The sequence below is a fragment of the Hoplias malabaricus genome, chromosome 7 (genome assembly GCF_029633855.1).
Source record: "Hoplias malabaricus isolate fHopMal1 chromosome 7, fHopMal1.hap1, whole genome shotgun sequence".
Taxonomy (NCBI): Eukaryota; Metazoa; Chordata; class Actinopteri; order Characiformes; family Erythrinidae; genus Hoplias; species Hoplias malabaricus.
In genome coordinates this window covers 25,695,984-25,711,546 of record NC_089806.1, presented here as the reverse complement: position 1 = coordinate 25,711,546, position 15,563 = coordinate 25,695,984, and the positions used below count along the sequence as shown (strand labels likewise).

The 15,563-nt window shown below is 39.1% G+C and overlaps 1 protein-coding gene across 5 annotated transcripts in view; it reads right to left on the bottom strand.

The window, feature by feature from the left end:
* pde4dip (phosphodiesterase 4D interacting protein) overlaps positions 1-15,563 on the bottom strand; it is a 97,476-nt gene that overhangs the window by 14,897 nt on the left and 67,016 nt on the right. For 4 of the 5 annotated variants that reach the window (XM_066676468.1, XM_066676464.1, XM_066676466.1 and 1 more), the window contains 6 exons: positions 15,187-15,412; positions 14,465-14,666; positions 13,633-13,749; positions 12,895-13,306; positions 12,175-12,410; positions 11,673-11,727 (listed from right to left, as the gene is read on the bottom strand). In XM_066676468.1, the coding sequence (XP_066532565.1) occupies positions 11,673-11,727; positions 12,175-12,410; positions 12,895-13,306; positions 13,633-13,749; positions 14,465-14,666; positions 15,187-15,412 (1,248 nt within the window). The remainder of the gene's footprint in view (positions 1-11,672; positions 11,728-12,174; positions 12,411-12,894; positions 13,307-13,632; positions 13,750-14,464; positions 14,667-15,186; positions 15,413-15,563) is intronic. The other variant, XM_066676465.1, reaches the window with a different exon arrangement.

The following is a 15,563-nucleotide window of genomic DNA, read 5'->3' as shown; positions in this document are numbered from 1 at the left end:
ACCCAGACACCGCGAGAGAGACTCAAAGGGGTGTGGGGAGGTTGCCTTGCTCTACAGCCAATCAGAGTGCAGCTCTCACCTTTTAACACATCAGTCATTTAAAGGAACACTACTCTGTGAGTAACAAGTGTAAACATCAGAAATAAACTCAGTACATCTGAATAAAGCACACCATAACTAAGGTTTTTTACTGATTGGTGAGGGGTAAATGGCCACTTGGTGAGGGACAGGAGACAAGTTTCTCATAGAAAGTAAAGAAAAACACTTGTACATAAAAAGTACTAGGTACTAAGCTGTATTAACATAACACTTAAGGGTAAGTCTAGAGAGTGCATATTTATTTTATTTTCTGGGTTGTTCAAAGAATGTTAAATATATAAAAGGAATGATATATGCAGAAGACCTCTTGTGTGAAGACGATTACCCAAAGGTAATTCTCCTGAACTGAGGAAGCAGGAAAGTGTAGAAGACAACACCAATGCATATTCCAAGCCGTACCCATGTGAGCAGAGAAGAAACTATCACACACATCATCTATCTACATATAATGCCCCAATACATATAGGCTAAACAATGTAAAATATCCCAGATGTTTGTGATGATCTTAATTGTGGTAAATCACATGTCCTGAACCTAATTAGTACAAAGCACAATGAAACTCTGCTAGTGCCTGTAATGAAAGTAGCAGACCATGTCTTTCTCTGTAGGTGCACTGTAAATAATTTTAAAGGATCTATAATTACATTCAGAACTACAGTCAATTCAAAATATTAGCTGCATTCCTTATTCATAAAAAATGGCAGTAATAGTCACTTGCATAAACTGTCATAATTTTGCAATTATGACAATTATATAATCTATAATAATGCTTAGAAGTACAAGCATAATTATAGATTATATGTACTTACATTTTCTTACATCTTACTTACTTACAGGTATTTACTCTGTAATTACAGCATGTCGTATTTTTAAATGTTTGTAAAATACCCAGTAATAACCACATATTTCTAGTATCATACCCTTTACTTACTCAGTACTTATTTTATCTTACTTACTTAATAGTTGCTTACTCTGTACGTACCCAGTAATTAGCAGGCTGTAATTTAAAGTGTTACCAACTCTTTCAGTAAAGAGCCCTGATATGGAACTGCTATAACCATTTCCTTTAAACTTATCAAATTGCCTTTTGTGGGGCGGCACGATGGTGCAGCAGGTAGTGTCGCAGTCACACAGCTCCAGGGACCTGGAGGTTGGGTGTTCGATTCCCGCTCCGGGTGACTGTCTGTGAGGAGTTGGTGTGTTCTCCCCGTGTCCGTGTGGGTTTCCTCCGGCAACTCAAAAGTGTCCGTGTGTGTGTGTCTGTGTTGCCCTGTGAAGGACTGGCGCCCCCTCCAGGGTGTATTCCCGCCTTGCGCCCAATGATTCCAAGTAGGCTCTGGACCCACCGCGACCCTGAATTGGATAAGCGGTTACAGATATACAGATCAGTGTTATGTATCGCAAAATTCCACAAGACCTAGAGTGATATATAATCACTCCATTAGTCCAGATAAATTAACCAGCAGGGAGCTCACTTGACTTTATCTACTTAGATAAACAAAAGAAAATAAATCCTGATTGGATTTTCAGCTGTGATTTTAAAGACCTTAATTATTTGTTTCCAAAAATGGAATAAAAATATTACAATACAGTGTTGAATTATAACGTATTGAATAAAATTAAATTACAGAAGTAATTAGACCTTATCTAAAGGCTTCAAAGGTCTGAAGGTTTCCTACTGATATATCTAAAGTTTAAGAAGCTCCAAAAAAAAAAAAAGAAAAGCAAAAAAACCATCGATAACAGAAACCAACGCAGGAAAAACTAAGTAGAACTATACCAGTGCTGTACTGCGTCATAATTTAATTCAGATAAAAATGCTTCAGATCATTCAGATCATAACTAACAAAGGTTCTTAGCTACAAAATTAGAGTTAAAAGATTTTTAAAGCTGATTTTTAGTAACACTGAAAAATGGGTTGTGGTTGTAGCACTAAACTTTGGCACATCTCTCTTTTCCCTTGCTGTGCAACGGATCAGGCTAATTTTGGACTCTTGGGTGGGATTAATTCAGACTGATTGTTCTTTGATTAAAGGGTTTGGCACTGTCTGAACTGACGGCAAACTGACGCCAAAACATGCTCCCAAACGTGCAACACTGCGTTGTGTCCCTCCCAAATACATTCATTTCCACACACATTCCTCCAGAACATATTTTATCTTGCTGTTTATCTCTTTCACATCCTTGCTGTGTCTACAGCATAAAAAGAAACAGGATGTGCTTTGTAGAGGGTGGGTTAATGTATGTGAATGACAAGTAGGTAAACACAGAGTTAGAGATTTGAGAGAATGAAAAAGGCTAATAGCTGGTTTGTCCCATTTGTTGTAGGAACACAGTCTCCTTTTCTAGAAAGGATTTGCACTAGATTTTGAAAGTTGCTGTAAGGATTTGATGGCATACAGCCACATCAACATTATTCTGCTTGGATGTGTGTGCCTAACTGTACATCTGTGACACAAAGTATATACTTCAAAGAAGCAAAACCTACATTAAACGGAATTATATAAAACATTGCTGTTATATTAAAACTTTTAAATGTGTTGTTTAAAACTGTTACTCACGAAACACAGTGCTGCTTTAAAATCCCTTTGACTTACCCTTCACCCAAATAAACTTTCTATTAATATATTTAGACCTGAAGTGCACACACTAAATTTCTTTGGGCTTGGTACAACAGAACCTACACATTATATTCACAGTGGTCTATATTGATAAGTAAGTCTTACATTAATAACCATAAATAAAATACATTTATGGTTCAAGGGTAACACGCTACAAGATGGAAGATGGTATCAGTCTAATATCCAATATTAATACTGATATCTGGTAAGTTAATGTGGACTAGAACTAACATTACCTGACTTATGACAAAATGTCATGTCAACAGTCAAATGCAGCCTTACATGAACATAATTGACATTTGCAGCTTCAGGAGCAGAAAGAAACTAGTGTAAAACTAGAATGTCTACACACTACACACACCACACATTGCAATCAACTCAAATCCTCAAAACAGTAACTTTAAAGGAAAAAACAAGGGGAAAATATATAACTTGCCTTTGAAGTTAAGGTAAAAAAGATTTTATCCCACGTAATTTGGAGCAATATTTGTCTGTTCATTATGAAATATTCCAGCCATATAAAAAACACTAAAACGCTTGTGTGCAAGTTGTGATGAAGCTATATACTCCTCCCTGTAATTTATTGGGATTTTTTAGTGCAGTTTAGGTAAGCATGTCATTTAGCCAGCCATTTAAAATAAACTGCCTCTAACTGAAGGTGTATAAATGTCTAGTTGTTGGAAAAACATTGGTGACATTTGCACCTAATATTTCAGTATTAACTAGAAATTAGAAAACAGTGTGAAATTGTACCATGTCTACTCTACAAAACCCCAAAGCCACTAAACCTACAGCCTTTTCTCCCCAAATCCCTCTTACTTTTCTATTTGCCGCTGCAGTGCTCTCCTCTCTCGGTCTGTCTGCTTCTTCAGGAGTGTCAACTCTCTCTCCTGTGCACGCCACTCCCACAGGGAGAAGGAGAAGAGTGAGTCTCGGTACAGTGGGCTGCTTTTCGACAGCATGCACCTCCACAGAGGAGCCATGGTTACTCGACCTGTCTGCTGCCTGCCTGCATGCCCTCGGTCTCTGGCTACTGCCCCATCTTCCTGTCCAGTGCCGGACACACACAGCAGCAGGTCTGGGGCCGTGGTGCTGGACTCCGTTTTTCTGGCAGGTCAGCTGTACTGGTCTCTGGTCTTTTAGTTAAAAACCGATAGTACAAGAGTTGTGGGGTGATTATTACTTTCCAAAGTAGAAACCCAACACAAGTTTAGTGTTATTACTCTTTCAGCATATTTGTAGTACTCCATCCATGCTAGAGTTAAACGGGTCATAAACAGAGATTACAAATGGCTCCCCACAGTAAGCCTTCATCAGAATCTTGAGCACAAAATGTGTTATCCTTAGCTGTCCATGTGTAGTTTTAACTCATCTGATTCCAGAGTGCTGGGAGTCGTTGGAATAATACTAGGATCCCCTTTCAGCAATCAGACAAAGAGCAGCTCAAATCCTCAGATTAGGCAGGACCAGGACAACATCTCATAGGCGCCGATCTGATCATGTGCTCCCAGTGTGGGATGAGTCACACTAGTCATGAATAAAATTCAACTAGATTGTCTTGTGATCAGTTCCAGAATTGATCAAAAAAACACAATAAATCCAATCCTGCCCAAAATCTGTCAAGTTCCACATTGGAATCAGTTGATCACTCTAGTTGTCTTCGAGCTAGAAATTCACCACGGCTTAAAATATGAAGAGAACTGAGAGACAAAACCCATTTCAGATGTCCAGATTAGGTAGGATGGGGTGTCAAGTTCTGTAAGAAGAGTATGAACTTAAAAAGTGACCAATCTTAAACAAAACAACCACAAGCATACCAGTAAGGTTGGTCACTCTGCTCATCTTCTTACTAAGAACTACTGCGTTCAATGTGCCAGTAAGGAAGTGTCACAATGATGTTGAATGTCACAAGTTAACTCCTGACCTTCCCCTCAGAGACTGTTTCCGGAAACTTCCTAAGAAGGAAAAAGCTAACGAGCGCCACTTCCCAAAACACAACGTCCTTTCCCATCAGCTCTCAAACACAACAAATGCCTCATGGCAGAGTGTGTGTGTGTGTTGCCATGTGCAAGCTTGTGTAGAGTCCTTGCCTCAGGGCTGGTTTGTTCTCTGCATGGAAACAGGCATGCTGTCCGATTGGCTGAATGGTCAAACATAAAACATGTCGATACTTTAGCATGTATACAACGTGCTAAACAGGCCTCAAGAAGCTTATATCAAGCCCTTGATAAATGAACGCTTTTGAGGAAACATGCCGTTAAAGCAGCAGGAGAAGAATCCTTTTCACAGAATAAAGATTCCTTGCTGATCCACGTAATGGTTGCAAATGTAATCCCAGATATATGGATATGCGTTCTTCAAAAACAAAACATACGAAAACTAAAAAACTTAAACATACAGATTAATCCTGATGTTCGGTTCTCATCCGTTCTCTGCTTTCCTCATTGCCTTGTCACTTCTAACTGCCCCCCGTTCCTCTCTCTCTCTCTCTCTCTCTCTCTCTCTCTCTCTCTCTCTCTCTCGCTTTAGCTGCCTCTGACCTATTTCACTCACAAGGTTTAATAACCTAACCTGATTAGTGCCTAAGTCAACACCCCATCCTAAGTCCTGGCATAACTGCAGCAGCATCAGCCATGTGACCACTCAGGGGCAAAATGTCCATATGAGGGGAGGGGGACACAAAAGCACAAATAAAAACCCTGGCTCAAAGGACAGCAAAAATGTTTCAAATCCCTCGCTCCTCCCCTTTTCCAGTCAATTACACTAAATGAGTGTACTGGCACCAAAACACGGTTAAGTCCAGCTTTGCATCTGGTTGGCCATCTGTGCAATAAAGCTCACAATGTCCCTCTATCTCTTGTCGTTCTCTCCTCCTTTGGTCTTTTTCCTCTCTTTGTGTGTCTCTTTCTCAATGTCCCTCTCATTCAGCTTTGATAATTACCCACATTGTAAAGCTTGACCTTACTCTCACCCTGTCTGAGACCATCATCTAAGACTAAAGTGGGTTTTCAGAGAGATTAGAATAGCAGAATCTTCAGAATCTTCATCCTTAGCTTATCTCCACAGCTTAGGTGGCATGAAGAGCTTCAGAAAAAAAATGGCTCTCTGCTGCAAATTAACAGTACTCACAGGATGGTTAGATTTGTTCTGACATTAGATGTCTCCAATAGGTTTGTGTCAATGCTGAAACTCTCCAGCACGAATGGGACTCAGAATCCTGCTGAGAAAATTCAGGTCTCTCTCAGGCAATGCTTCTCAATTTGTAGTCATGCCGCAAACTTCTGGAAAATGATGTTGCTTAATTATTGTAGGGCTATTTGAAGCTGTAGAAATCTCCCTCATCCTCCTGTCCACATCAGGCCAGCTTCTCAGAGCAATGAGGCATCCAGCCACCAGAATGCCCAACAATTCCAGCCCCAGATGATGACGTAGGATCGCCCCAGGCAGTAGGGCTCACACACACACACACACACACACACACACACACACACACACACACACACACGCACACGCACACGCACACGCACACGCACACACACGCACACACACACACACACACATATACAGTGTATGCATGCTCTCTCTCTCACACACGCACACACAGCATGAGCTCCAATGAGTTGCTGAAATATGTAGGAGGTTAATGATTTCAGCCAGAGTCCACAGAGAGGTAACGCTTAGTATGGTCACCCCGCTTGAAAGAAAAATCAGGTGCTGTACTTTTTGACAAATTAAAATCTGTCAAAAAACTTTGGTTTTTGGTTGCTTTAAAGATTTTACTTACATCATTGTGTATTTGTCAGTGAGTGTTTATTTTTTATTTATTCCAATAAAATTTCATTGAAACATATTTTAGCAAAGCTTACACAGAATCTTCAAATTAATGTAAGATTTAAATATAAGGTCTAATTTCTGCAGTTTTATCTTATGATGCTTGATGAGCATAAGCATATTTCATGACAGTTTTGACTAGAAATACACTAAAGAAATTTGTGGTCTTTAAATTTGCACAGCACACACACACACACCACATTTCGTGGATAAAAATTTGTTCGAAATCAGAGGACAGCCCTATGCTGATGTCAGAAATCTACTAGCGGAATCCCTATCTCCTTTCTAGGTCAGTTCCAGTAATGCTGGACTAACCCCACATCCACCAGCACAAGATCAGCTGCAGTGACAGAAAGCACAGATTGTGTGTGTTTGCAACATAAATGCCTTCCATTTGCATTATCAGGTGAACACTTTCCTCATCCCTCGACATCTCTCTGTTCCACGTAAACACACACTGAGAGATGCAGGCTGCCATGTTCTGAATGAACATGCACATAACCACTGCATCTTCACAGCTCACTGCTTGCACAACACTGTGCTTTCACCCACCTAATGCTGCACACAGAAGCATGATGGGGGAAAATAAGGGTCATCTGCCCCAGGGGTTTACAGGCTGCTGTCAAGGCGACTGGAGAAGGTGGGAGTGGTCAGATATAGATGAGCTAGCCAATGAAATGTCCTATTTTGTAACACATGGCTCTGGTAGTGCCCTGGAACCAGTGGTGACATTACAGTGATGTCCCACTTCAAATTAGTATTAGCTAGCATTGCTCAATGAAGGCCCATAGGCAAAGGCAAATGTCTACATACATGCTTACATAAAAAGAGTAGAGACTTAAGGAAAGAAAAAAGAGCTGAGAGAGAGAGAGCATGATAACGAGGCCAAGAAAGTCTCTAGGGTGCAAGTCAAATCTTGAGTCCTTCTTAAAGTATTGGCGTTTTTTTCAGTTATGTCTCATTGTTAGCTGCAGGCACCGTATTCTCCCAAAGTAAACCACCTTTCTAAACTCCTGTCAGGTTCAACAAGGATTAATAATGAGGCAGTTATTACAGAAACCCTTGAGTCCGAAGGACATGACTGAAGAACTACACATACCTTCTTTTTAAAGGAAAGAGGCAAGATGTTTAAAACTAGTTAGTGCAACAGCTAATCTAATTCAAGTATTTTAATAAGATCTAATATTTTAAAACCTTACATACAAATGCCTAGAAAAATTCTGAACAGTTTTGTAAAATGCAAGAAATATACAAAAAAAATAACTGACAAATGTAGAAGGCTTCAGATATATTCACTTATTAAATTGATTGTATTTTGGAAATATTAACAAATTTAGAATCTAATGCATGCAACGCCAGTTGGGACAGAGGTATGTTTTCCACTGTGTTACATCACTGTTCTGTTTAAATACACTGTTTATTGCCGGACCGGCTACCGGGCCAACCTAGAAGAGGCATTTTCCCTCACTTACTGACTGACTCATAATGCTGAAATGCGCATGCACGAGTAGGAACGTTATTTCACCTTCTGCTGTTAGTTCAGCCACATTTCACAAGGACCACGACCCTGAAATGGATTAAATGGCAAAGAAGATGATGATGATGATGATATTTCACAATGTGGCACTACTATACTGTCTGTTGTTAGTTTAGCCATATTTCACAGTGCTTTTCCCCCAACAAGAAAGCAGTTTCAGTTTTCAGAATTCAATCTGGAACCGTTTGGCACGTTTCCACCAACATAAACTGATAGGTTCTTCTTCAGGAACCGTGGCTCAATAATAGGAAATAAGACAGGAACACGCTCCGCTTGTGTGTGTTCCAGGGGCTGTGTTTGGTGCCACACAAGATGACAGCTCGGAACTCGGCAACATTTATACACACATCTCATAGAGAGAGGCGGACTGCTGAATTTGTGTTATTTCATGTGAGTGTGTGACTTTGCCTGAAATTATATAAAGGGAAGTGGTGAGGAGGCATTTTATAGTGTTAGGGCCCAGCCACTTTAAACTTCACGTGTTTTAACCTGTTACATTTAAAATCAACAAAATGTTCTTAGTGGTAGATCATCTAGTATTTATTTTTAAATAAAATGAAAATGAAAAACACTGATGCCGGTGTTGTATATTATGAACAAACTTGTGGTCCTTTTTTCATTTCTGCATTTATTAGTCCTGCCCTCCATATTTTCTGTACAACACAATAACATAATAAAAAAAACACATGTAAAAAAAGACGTATGAAGCACCAAAGCTTCTCCAGACCTTACAACGGTATGTATTTAGGGCTTTCCAGGATTGAAATGCCAGAAACACCTTTGAAAGACCATGGCTATATGGCTAATGGTGGTCCAGCTAAACTAGGCCACCCTAGTCTTGTTGTGTGGGAACTGAGGATATTAAGAGTTGCAGTTTTGCAAGTGGAACATTTAGCAATTCCTGATTGATTCAAGATTTCAGCTGCTCAGCAGGTGCATGATGATTTCTCATACTGTGCTGTCTGAGGGCTTAAAGTTCATGAACATTCAACAGTGGTTTGCATCTTACAGGCATCACATTCTAAATGAATTTATTTTTACAAAATGCAATCAGATTGGTCTGGGTTTTTTTGTTAGTTTTATTTATTTATTTATTTATGTATTTATTTAATGCACTTTGTTTATTAAAACAATATAAACAAATACAATTTAAATGAATGTTAAAATGAAACTGAAATTCCAAAATATTCAATGGATATTCAATTTAACTTAGTATCATCAACACTAAGTTACAAGTGCAGCGGCTAATTACTGAAAAATGTTTCACCTTTACTCTATAGTCCATTTCTATGAAATCTACAATTGACCAGACTGTCCCACAGCATGACCATCACTCTTATTGATCTGATATGTAATCCTCCGCACAATATGTATGATATGTAATCCTCTCTTCCTGAATACCCATGCAAGTCAAAGACAATGCCTCTTAGGCTCTGTGATATTTTGAACCTCAGTGCTCTGTCATAACCAGCCATTACGTAAACATGAAAAATGCAGAGCTGAAGACACCATGCACCCTGTCACTGTAAATAGAAACAGCTAATTCACCACCAAGGCAACACAGTGACTCAAATGTAATGAAACGTAGCAGTACAGGTCCACATACATTTTAGTTATAAGTCTACTGTCCAGCCAAGGTGCTATATGGGTTTTATTTATCTAAAACTAAATTGAATAAAATGTACACCTCTGTATCCCAACTGTGTGACAGATGTCAAACCTCTGAAGTTCTTTATCTCATTTAATTTGGTCCTGTCCTGTGCTATCCATTATTAGGTTTGCTACTTCAGTTGGTCTTCTTGTCTTCTGCATAGCAACAAGACCTCCTGTCCGGTATGGTCGCAGTCAAAAAAAATATACGTTTGTCATGGAAAGCTCCACATGCCCCATGCTTTAAGAGGTGGTCCAACAAGATGATGTTTATTATACAAAAGGATCGGTTACTGTCCGTGTAACGTTTTTCAATTTCCTGATTGTTTGATCATAAATACAAATATAGAAAATTGGGATTAAAACTTCATTTTCAATTTTGTAATTTTTAATTTCTGCTTTCAAAATGAGAATTTCAGAAAAATTATAAAAATGACTATTTATTCCATTTTCTCATTTCCCCCTTTACTGCATCTTGTAATGAAAGTGATAGGACTGTACCATCACAGTGGGGGAGACATGCTTTCTGAATGTAAACCACACCACCGGCTTTTTTTTTAAGGGCCGATTTTATACAGTGACACACAGAGCAGCAGTGTCAGCATTTACTCGACCACTGCAGTCAAACCATCTACAAGTCACGTAAACAGTCATAGCATCTACACTAGGCTTCTCTGTGCGCATCTTAAACGAGAGCAAACCTCATAACCTGAATGGAATGTGTGTACTCTATTTATGTGTACTGTTTAAATGCTGACACTGCTGCTCTCTGTGTCTGGGTTAATTGTCGGCCCTTGAGTACAAACATTATTTGCTATTTGGTGGGCAGTCTGTGGTTAACGCTCTGATGGTACAGCACTATTACAATCATTACAAGACGCAGTTAAATGGAAAATGGAACAATGGAATAATGGAATATTTTTCTGAAATTTTGGTTCTGAGGAACAGAAATAAAAAAAATGAAAAATGTAATAATGAAGGAAACCCCATTCTTTTCTAAATATACCAAATGAAAAAAAAAAAAAGTTTTAAACCCAGTTTCCTATATTTGTATTTAGTCTCAATCAATCAGGAAATTGAACTGATAAACATTACACCTGTTACATTGCAACAAATCCAAATCATTGAAACGATTCTGGCCCGTATGGGGACCTGTTCTGAACAATATGAAAAGGACCTAGTTTGATACCAGTTCCGGTTTTATATTGTTTCTCATTTTGGTGTATTACTTCTTAATTTCTGTATAACGCTTTAATATTCAACAGCCTTTTGTTTTGACTGTTTTTTTTTCTGCTGAGTATTGTTTTTTTTTGGCAAATGCTTGTCTGTTTTTTTTACATTTCCTAGGGTGTAGTATGTGTTTTATTTTGAAAATTTGAAAATAAAGTATATACAAAATGTCTACAGTTCAACATCATTAGACATGTATAACTAGGAATAGGTTACAAGCAGGATAATAATAAAAATAATGGGTTGCTCAAATTTCTTGTCTTGGAGGGTCAAGGTGCAAGTGAGCCAAAGGCAAAACAAAATAATATGTGTTAGATGGATTTTGGGAGGAAACTGGGGCACGGAGATGTAGCCCATGCTGACACTGGGAGAATTCCTCACAGACAGTGGTCTAAGATAAGGATCGAATCCAGGACCCCAATACTTTGGCGGTGTGTTGCAGTGACAGTATGTGATTCACCACTGAGATTGCAGATTTCAAATCCAGTTTTAAATACGTTTACTTTACATGTTTTAACCAAGATAGAAATATCATCTAAGTTTTATGTAGGATAAAGAATGTGTTTGTTCCTCTCAGTGGAGTAATATTGAGGAAACCAAGCAATTTTTAAAACAGTAAATGGGAGATAAAAATGTGTTTGTATGTGTAGGTATGTGTGTGGGAATGGGGGCGCAGGGGTGATACCTGTAGCCAATAGACTTACCGGATTGCAAGTAATTCATGACCTGTCTTGTCTTCTGGGAGTTCTGCATGATCCCCTGTGATAATAAATATGATCAAAGTGCTGAAAACAGAATCTATGTATATGACTGTAATTAATGGAGAGAAGAAGACATCCACTGGGTGTATGATGTATATATATGAAGATATATCAATACTGTCAATATACAGGTTATAAATGTATTGCTATGAGTAGGGGCTGAAGTGGCTGGGAGTGACTAACAGACACACAGGAGACACACAGACGGCGGACATGGGGACAGTTTTTTTGAGAATATACATGAAGAGAAACAGGACAACCCAAAAAATACTGTTCCGCAGTACATGAAAATGAGCTTGTTTTCTCAAAACTATGTCCTGAAACTGTCCGATGTAATTATTTATTGAAGGTGTTGGAACATTCCAGTTCGTTTCAGCCCACTTTAACTTCTATACAGCATTTTGTGTTTGTGTGTGTGTGTGTGTGTGTGTGTGCGCGCACTTACGGCTGCTGATCTTGGCTGCCACTCTCTGGGCCAGTGAGGAGTTCTGGGAGAGTTGTTCTCTGAAGCTTTGGCCCATGTAGTAGTCAATGTCATTGGCTCGTAGCAGCTCCTCAAAAGCTTTAGTGGTGTCCCCTAAGTGCTGAGTCAGGATGTGACAAACCCCTCGACCCTCTCGCATTCGCTGCCGCAAGTGAGAGAGCTCTCGAGCCTGTGCCTGGATAAGCGCATCAAATTTACTGTAATACAGAAAGAGTAGATATTAGTGCCCATAATATTCTACTTGAAATTTCATAACACAAAACATTTAATTATTACTGTCAAAATTTGATCTAATTTTTTCAATAATATAAAACCAATTCACTTCTTCATCTAGTGTCTCAGCTAAGCAAGGAACATAGAAAATACATTAAGAAATTGAAGATTGTAGAAAAAGACGTCAAATCCTGTAGATTATTCTAAAACAGATATGTATAACATCAAGTAGTATTACAATTTATGTACAACCTGCACAATTCCCATTGTTAATTTGGGTGGAAGAAGTTCTATCAAACCAGCATGCGATAAATTACTAAGTAAACTGAAAGCTAGCTCATAGCAAATATGGATATAAATATAAATATAAAAAAGAACCTTTTGCACTGGCCTCACTTTATGTTCTATAAACTATATATTTTACATTATTTTAATTTTATGTTAAATAAACAAACACATGCCCCTCACCCAGGCCAGGTGCTGTTCTTGGTTTCCTCTGTGCAACCTTTGCCCTTCCTCAGCTGTTCCTCCAGAGAAGACACCCGGGCCACCAGCTCCTGCAGCTCAGTGTCAGGTCGTGGTCGACGGGGCAGTGACCCGCAGCCATCTGATGATTGCCAGCCCTCGTCCTCCTCAGCCCCACTCTCTAATCCCCAGTTAACTTTGCGTGGTGTTGAGGAGGGTGTGGTGCTCTGGGCTCGGGTTTGTAGACTTCGCACCAGCGCCTGAGAGCGAGACAACTGACCTCTGAGATCCTCCACCAGCTGCTGAAGAAACACCACATCACCCTCCACTCGGCCCACTGGAGCTGCACCGGACCACCACTGAGAGACTCCGTCACGACAGGAAAGAGAGGTACATAGCTCCAAATCATCAAACTCTGCAAATGGAAGAAAAATTGTTTTTAAAAGATTCATAAGCAAAATGTTTACAGGTTTATGAGCTTGGAGAAAAAAAACAGAAGTGAAAAATAAATAACAGCAAATATTAATTCACAATATATATTAAAACACTTAAAAACATTATATATAAAACAAAAAATATAATGTGTAAAATATTTGCACCCCTTTATATTTTTTCCTTAAATACATTTTTTTTTCAAAATTAATTATAGTACAACAACACACGAAAGCTAACAGTTTTCTTTAACTTTTTAAAACACCTTCACAGCTGAAGAAAATTTCATAAATAATATAGTAATCTGACCTGGGCTGCTGGTGTCATCCCTCTCTGCCTCATTCTCACTGCGGCCACACGTCTCATACCCCAGGTCCTGCAGGTCCACTTGCACCTGCTTACTGTCTTGCTGCACTGACGTCTCTGCTGACATGAGAAAAACACATAATTAAAAATAAGCTTCATAATATACGCTACACCGCATATGTAGTGATTTCATTTCAGAGGTAATGTGCCTGGGCCATGGGTCGTTTGTATTTTTCATAAGAGTTAATCACATTTAATTACGGCAGTGTTTGAATTGCAGTAATTATTTATACGAGTCTAATGCATTATGTCACTGGATTAAAGTGAAGACAGAACCCTGAACATACCACAATTGCCCCGATGACACTGTTGCTTTTTCTGTCTACAAGCAAACCATTCAGGTTGTTTTTGGTGTTACTTTTAGTTTAATATGTGACAGAACTACTCAGGGAGCACTCTTTGCTCACCCAGAATTTTTACGTAGCTGCTCTAACTTTAAATGTGCTTAATATCTAAAGCTGAGCATAAGCAGTGAATGTTTGATTCTGCTTCCTCTTCTCATAACCTGAGGCCATTGGAGATGTGGCTGTGCTTGTTGCTTGCTTCTCCATCAATAAAAATGAGCAGAAGAGCAGCAATAACAATTTAATTCGTCCAAATTCATAACCCTTCCTTTTTGGCTGAGGATTTCTTGCAGCAACAGAATGGTCCATAAAAATGCAAGGTGTCATCCAGTACATGGTCGTTAAACATTTGGGAGCACCTGCTGCTGTGAATCACATAAAGATGTTCCACATAATGTACCACATTAATTTACTGAGACATGTGGCCTTACTGAGCAGTTCTCTGTAGTCTTTAAGCTGCTCAGCCTGGGCATGTACAGTAGCCTCAGACACCATCAGTCTCTCCTGCAGCTCACGACTCTCCTGCTGCACCAGCTCCAGATCTGACCTCAGACGCACTGTGCACTCCTTCAGTCCAGCTTCCACATGGCTCAGAAAGGCTTCTCCACACACTCCCTCCACCTGCTGCTTTACCTGTACACACATTCAATGTCAGGCTCATACTATCATTATATATGTATGTGTTTTTCTGTCTGTAAAATTCCCTGTTTGAAACAACACAAGAAAGAACATTTATGTTAATCTAGTCCCTCAGTAACTTAAATAGACATGGTTTTACGACCTTAGTTTTAATCAATGAAATGGAATAAAAACTTCTTTATACAAGTAATATAACATAGATTTCTGTTTTCAGTTCAATAAAAATGTTGTTGTCTGTAAAAGAAACTGTTGATTCACAGTCAAATCTCCTGCTCCTTAAGATGTTTGAAAGCTATTGTATTAAACAAAAAAAATTTCTTAACTTGGGTCTATTTTGCACCATATTTCAATGAGCAAATATGTTCTAACACTATTTAGAAAAAATATATTATTCTCTTCTCCTCTCCTAAAATGTAGAATACTATTTTAATGTATTTATATGTTGAGATATAAAGTACATACTGGTACTGACCGCATGTGGACAGTTTAGTGCTGTCGTGTGAGCGCCCCCTACCTGTGTAGGTTGTGAAAGCAGTGATTGCAGGTCCAATGAATGTGGCCTGAAGCATCTCTTCTCACTTTTGAGGGTTTTCAGATGAGCTTGAAGGGAATCTTCAGCAGGATTCTGAACCTCTTTTATCTCCTCCTCTGAGGCTTTGTACCCACTTTCTTTTGTCTTTCTTTCACTCACTAAGATTCTGAGCTCCTCGTTCTCTGAACGCAGGCTAAGCAGTGCTTTCCTGTGAGGGGAGATCACATCAAAACAGTCCGATTAGCTGCCAGCCAACTGGATGACATCTCTAAATCTGGTGGAAATGCATCACACAAGGTCTAACCCAGGTAGTTAGGAGTTAGGAGTCACAATGTTGGTCTCTGAATAGATTTTGAACC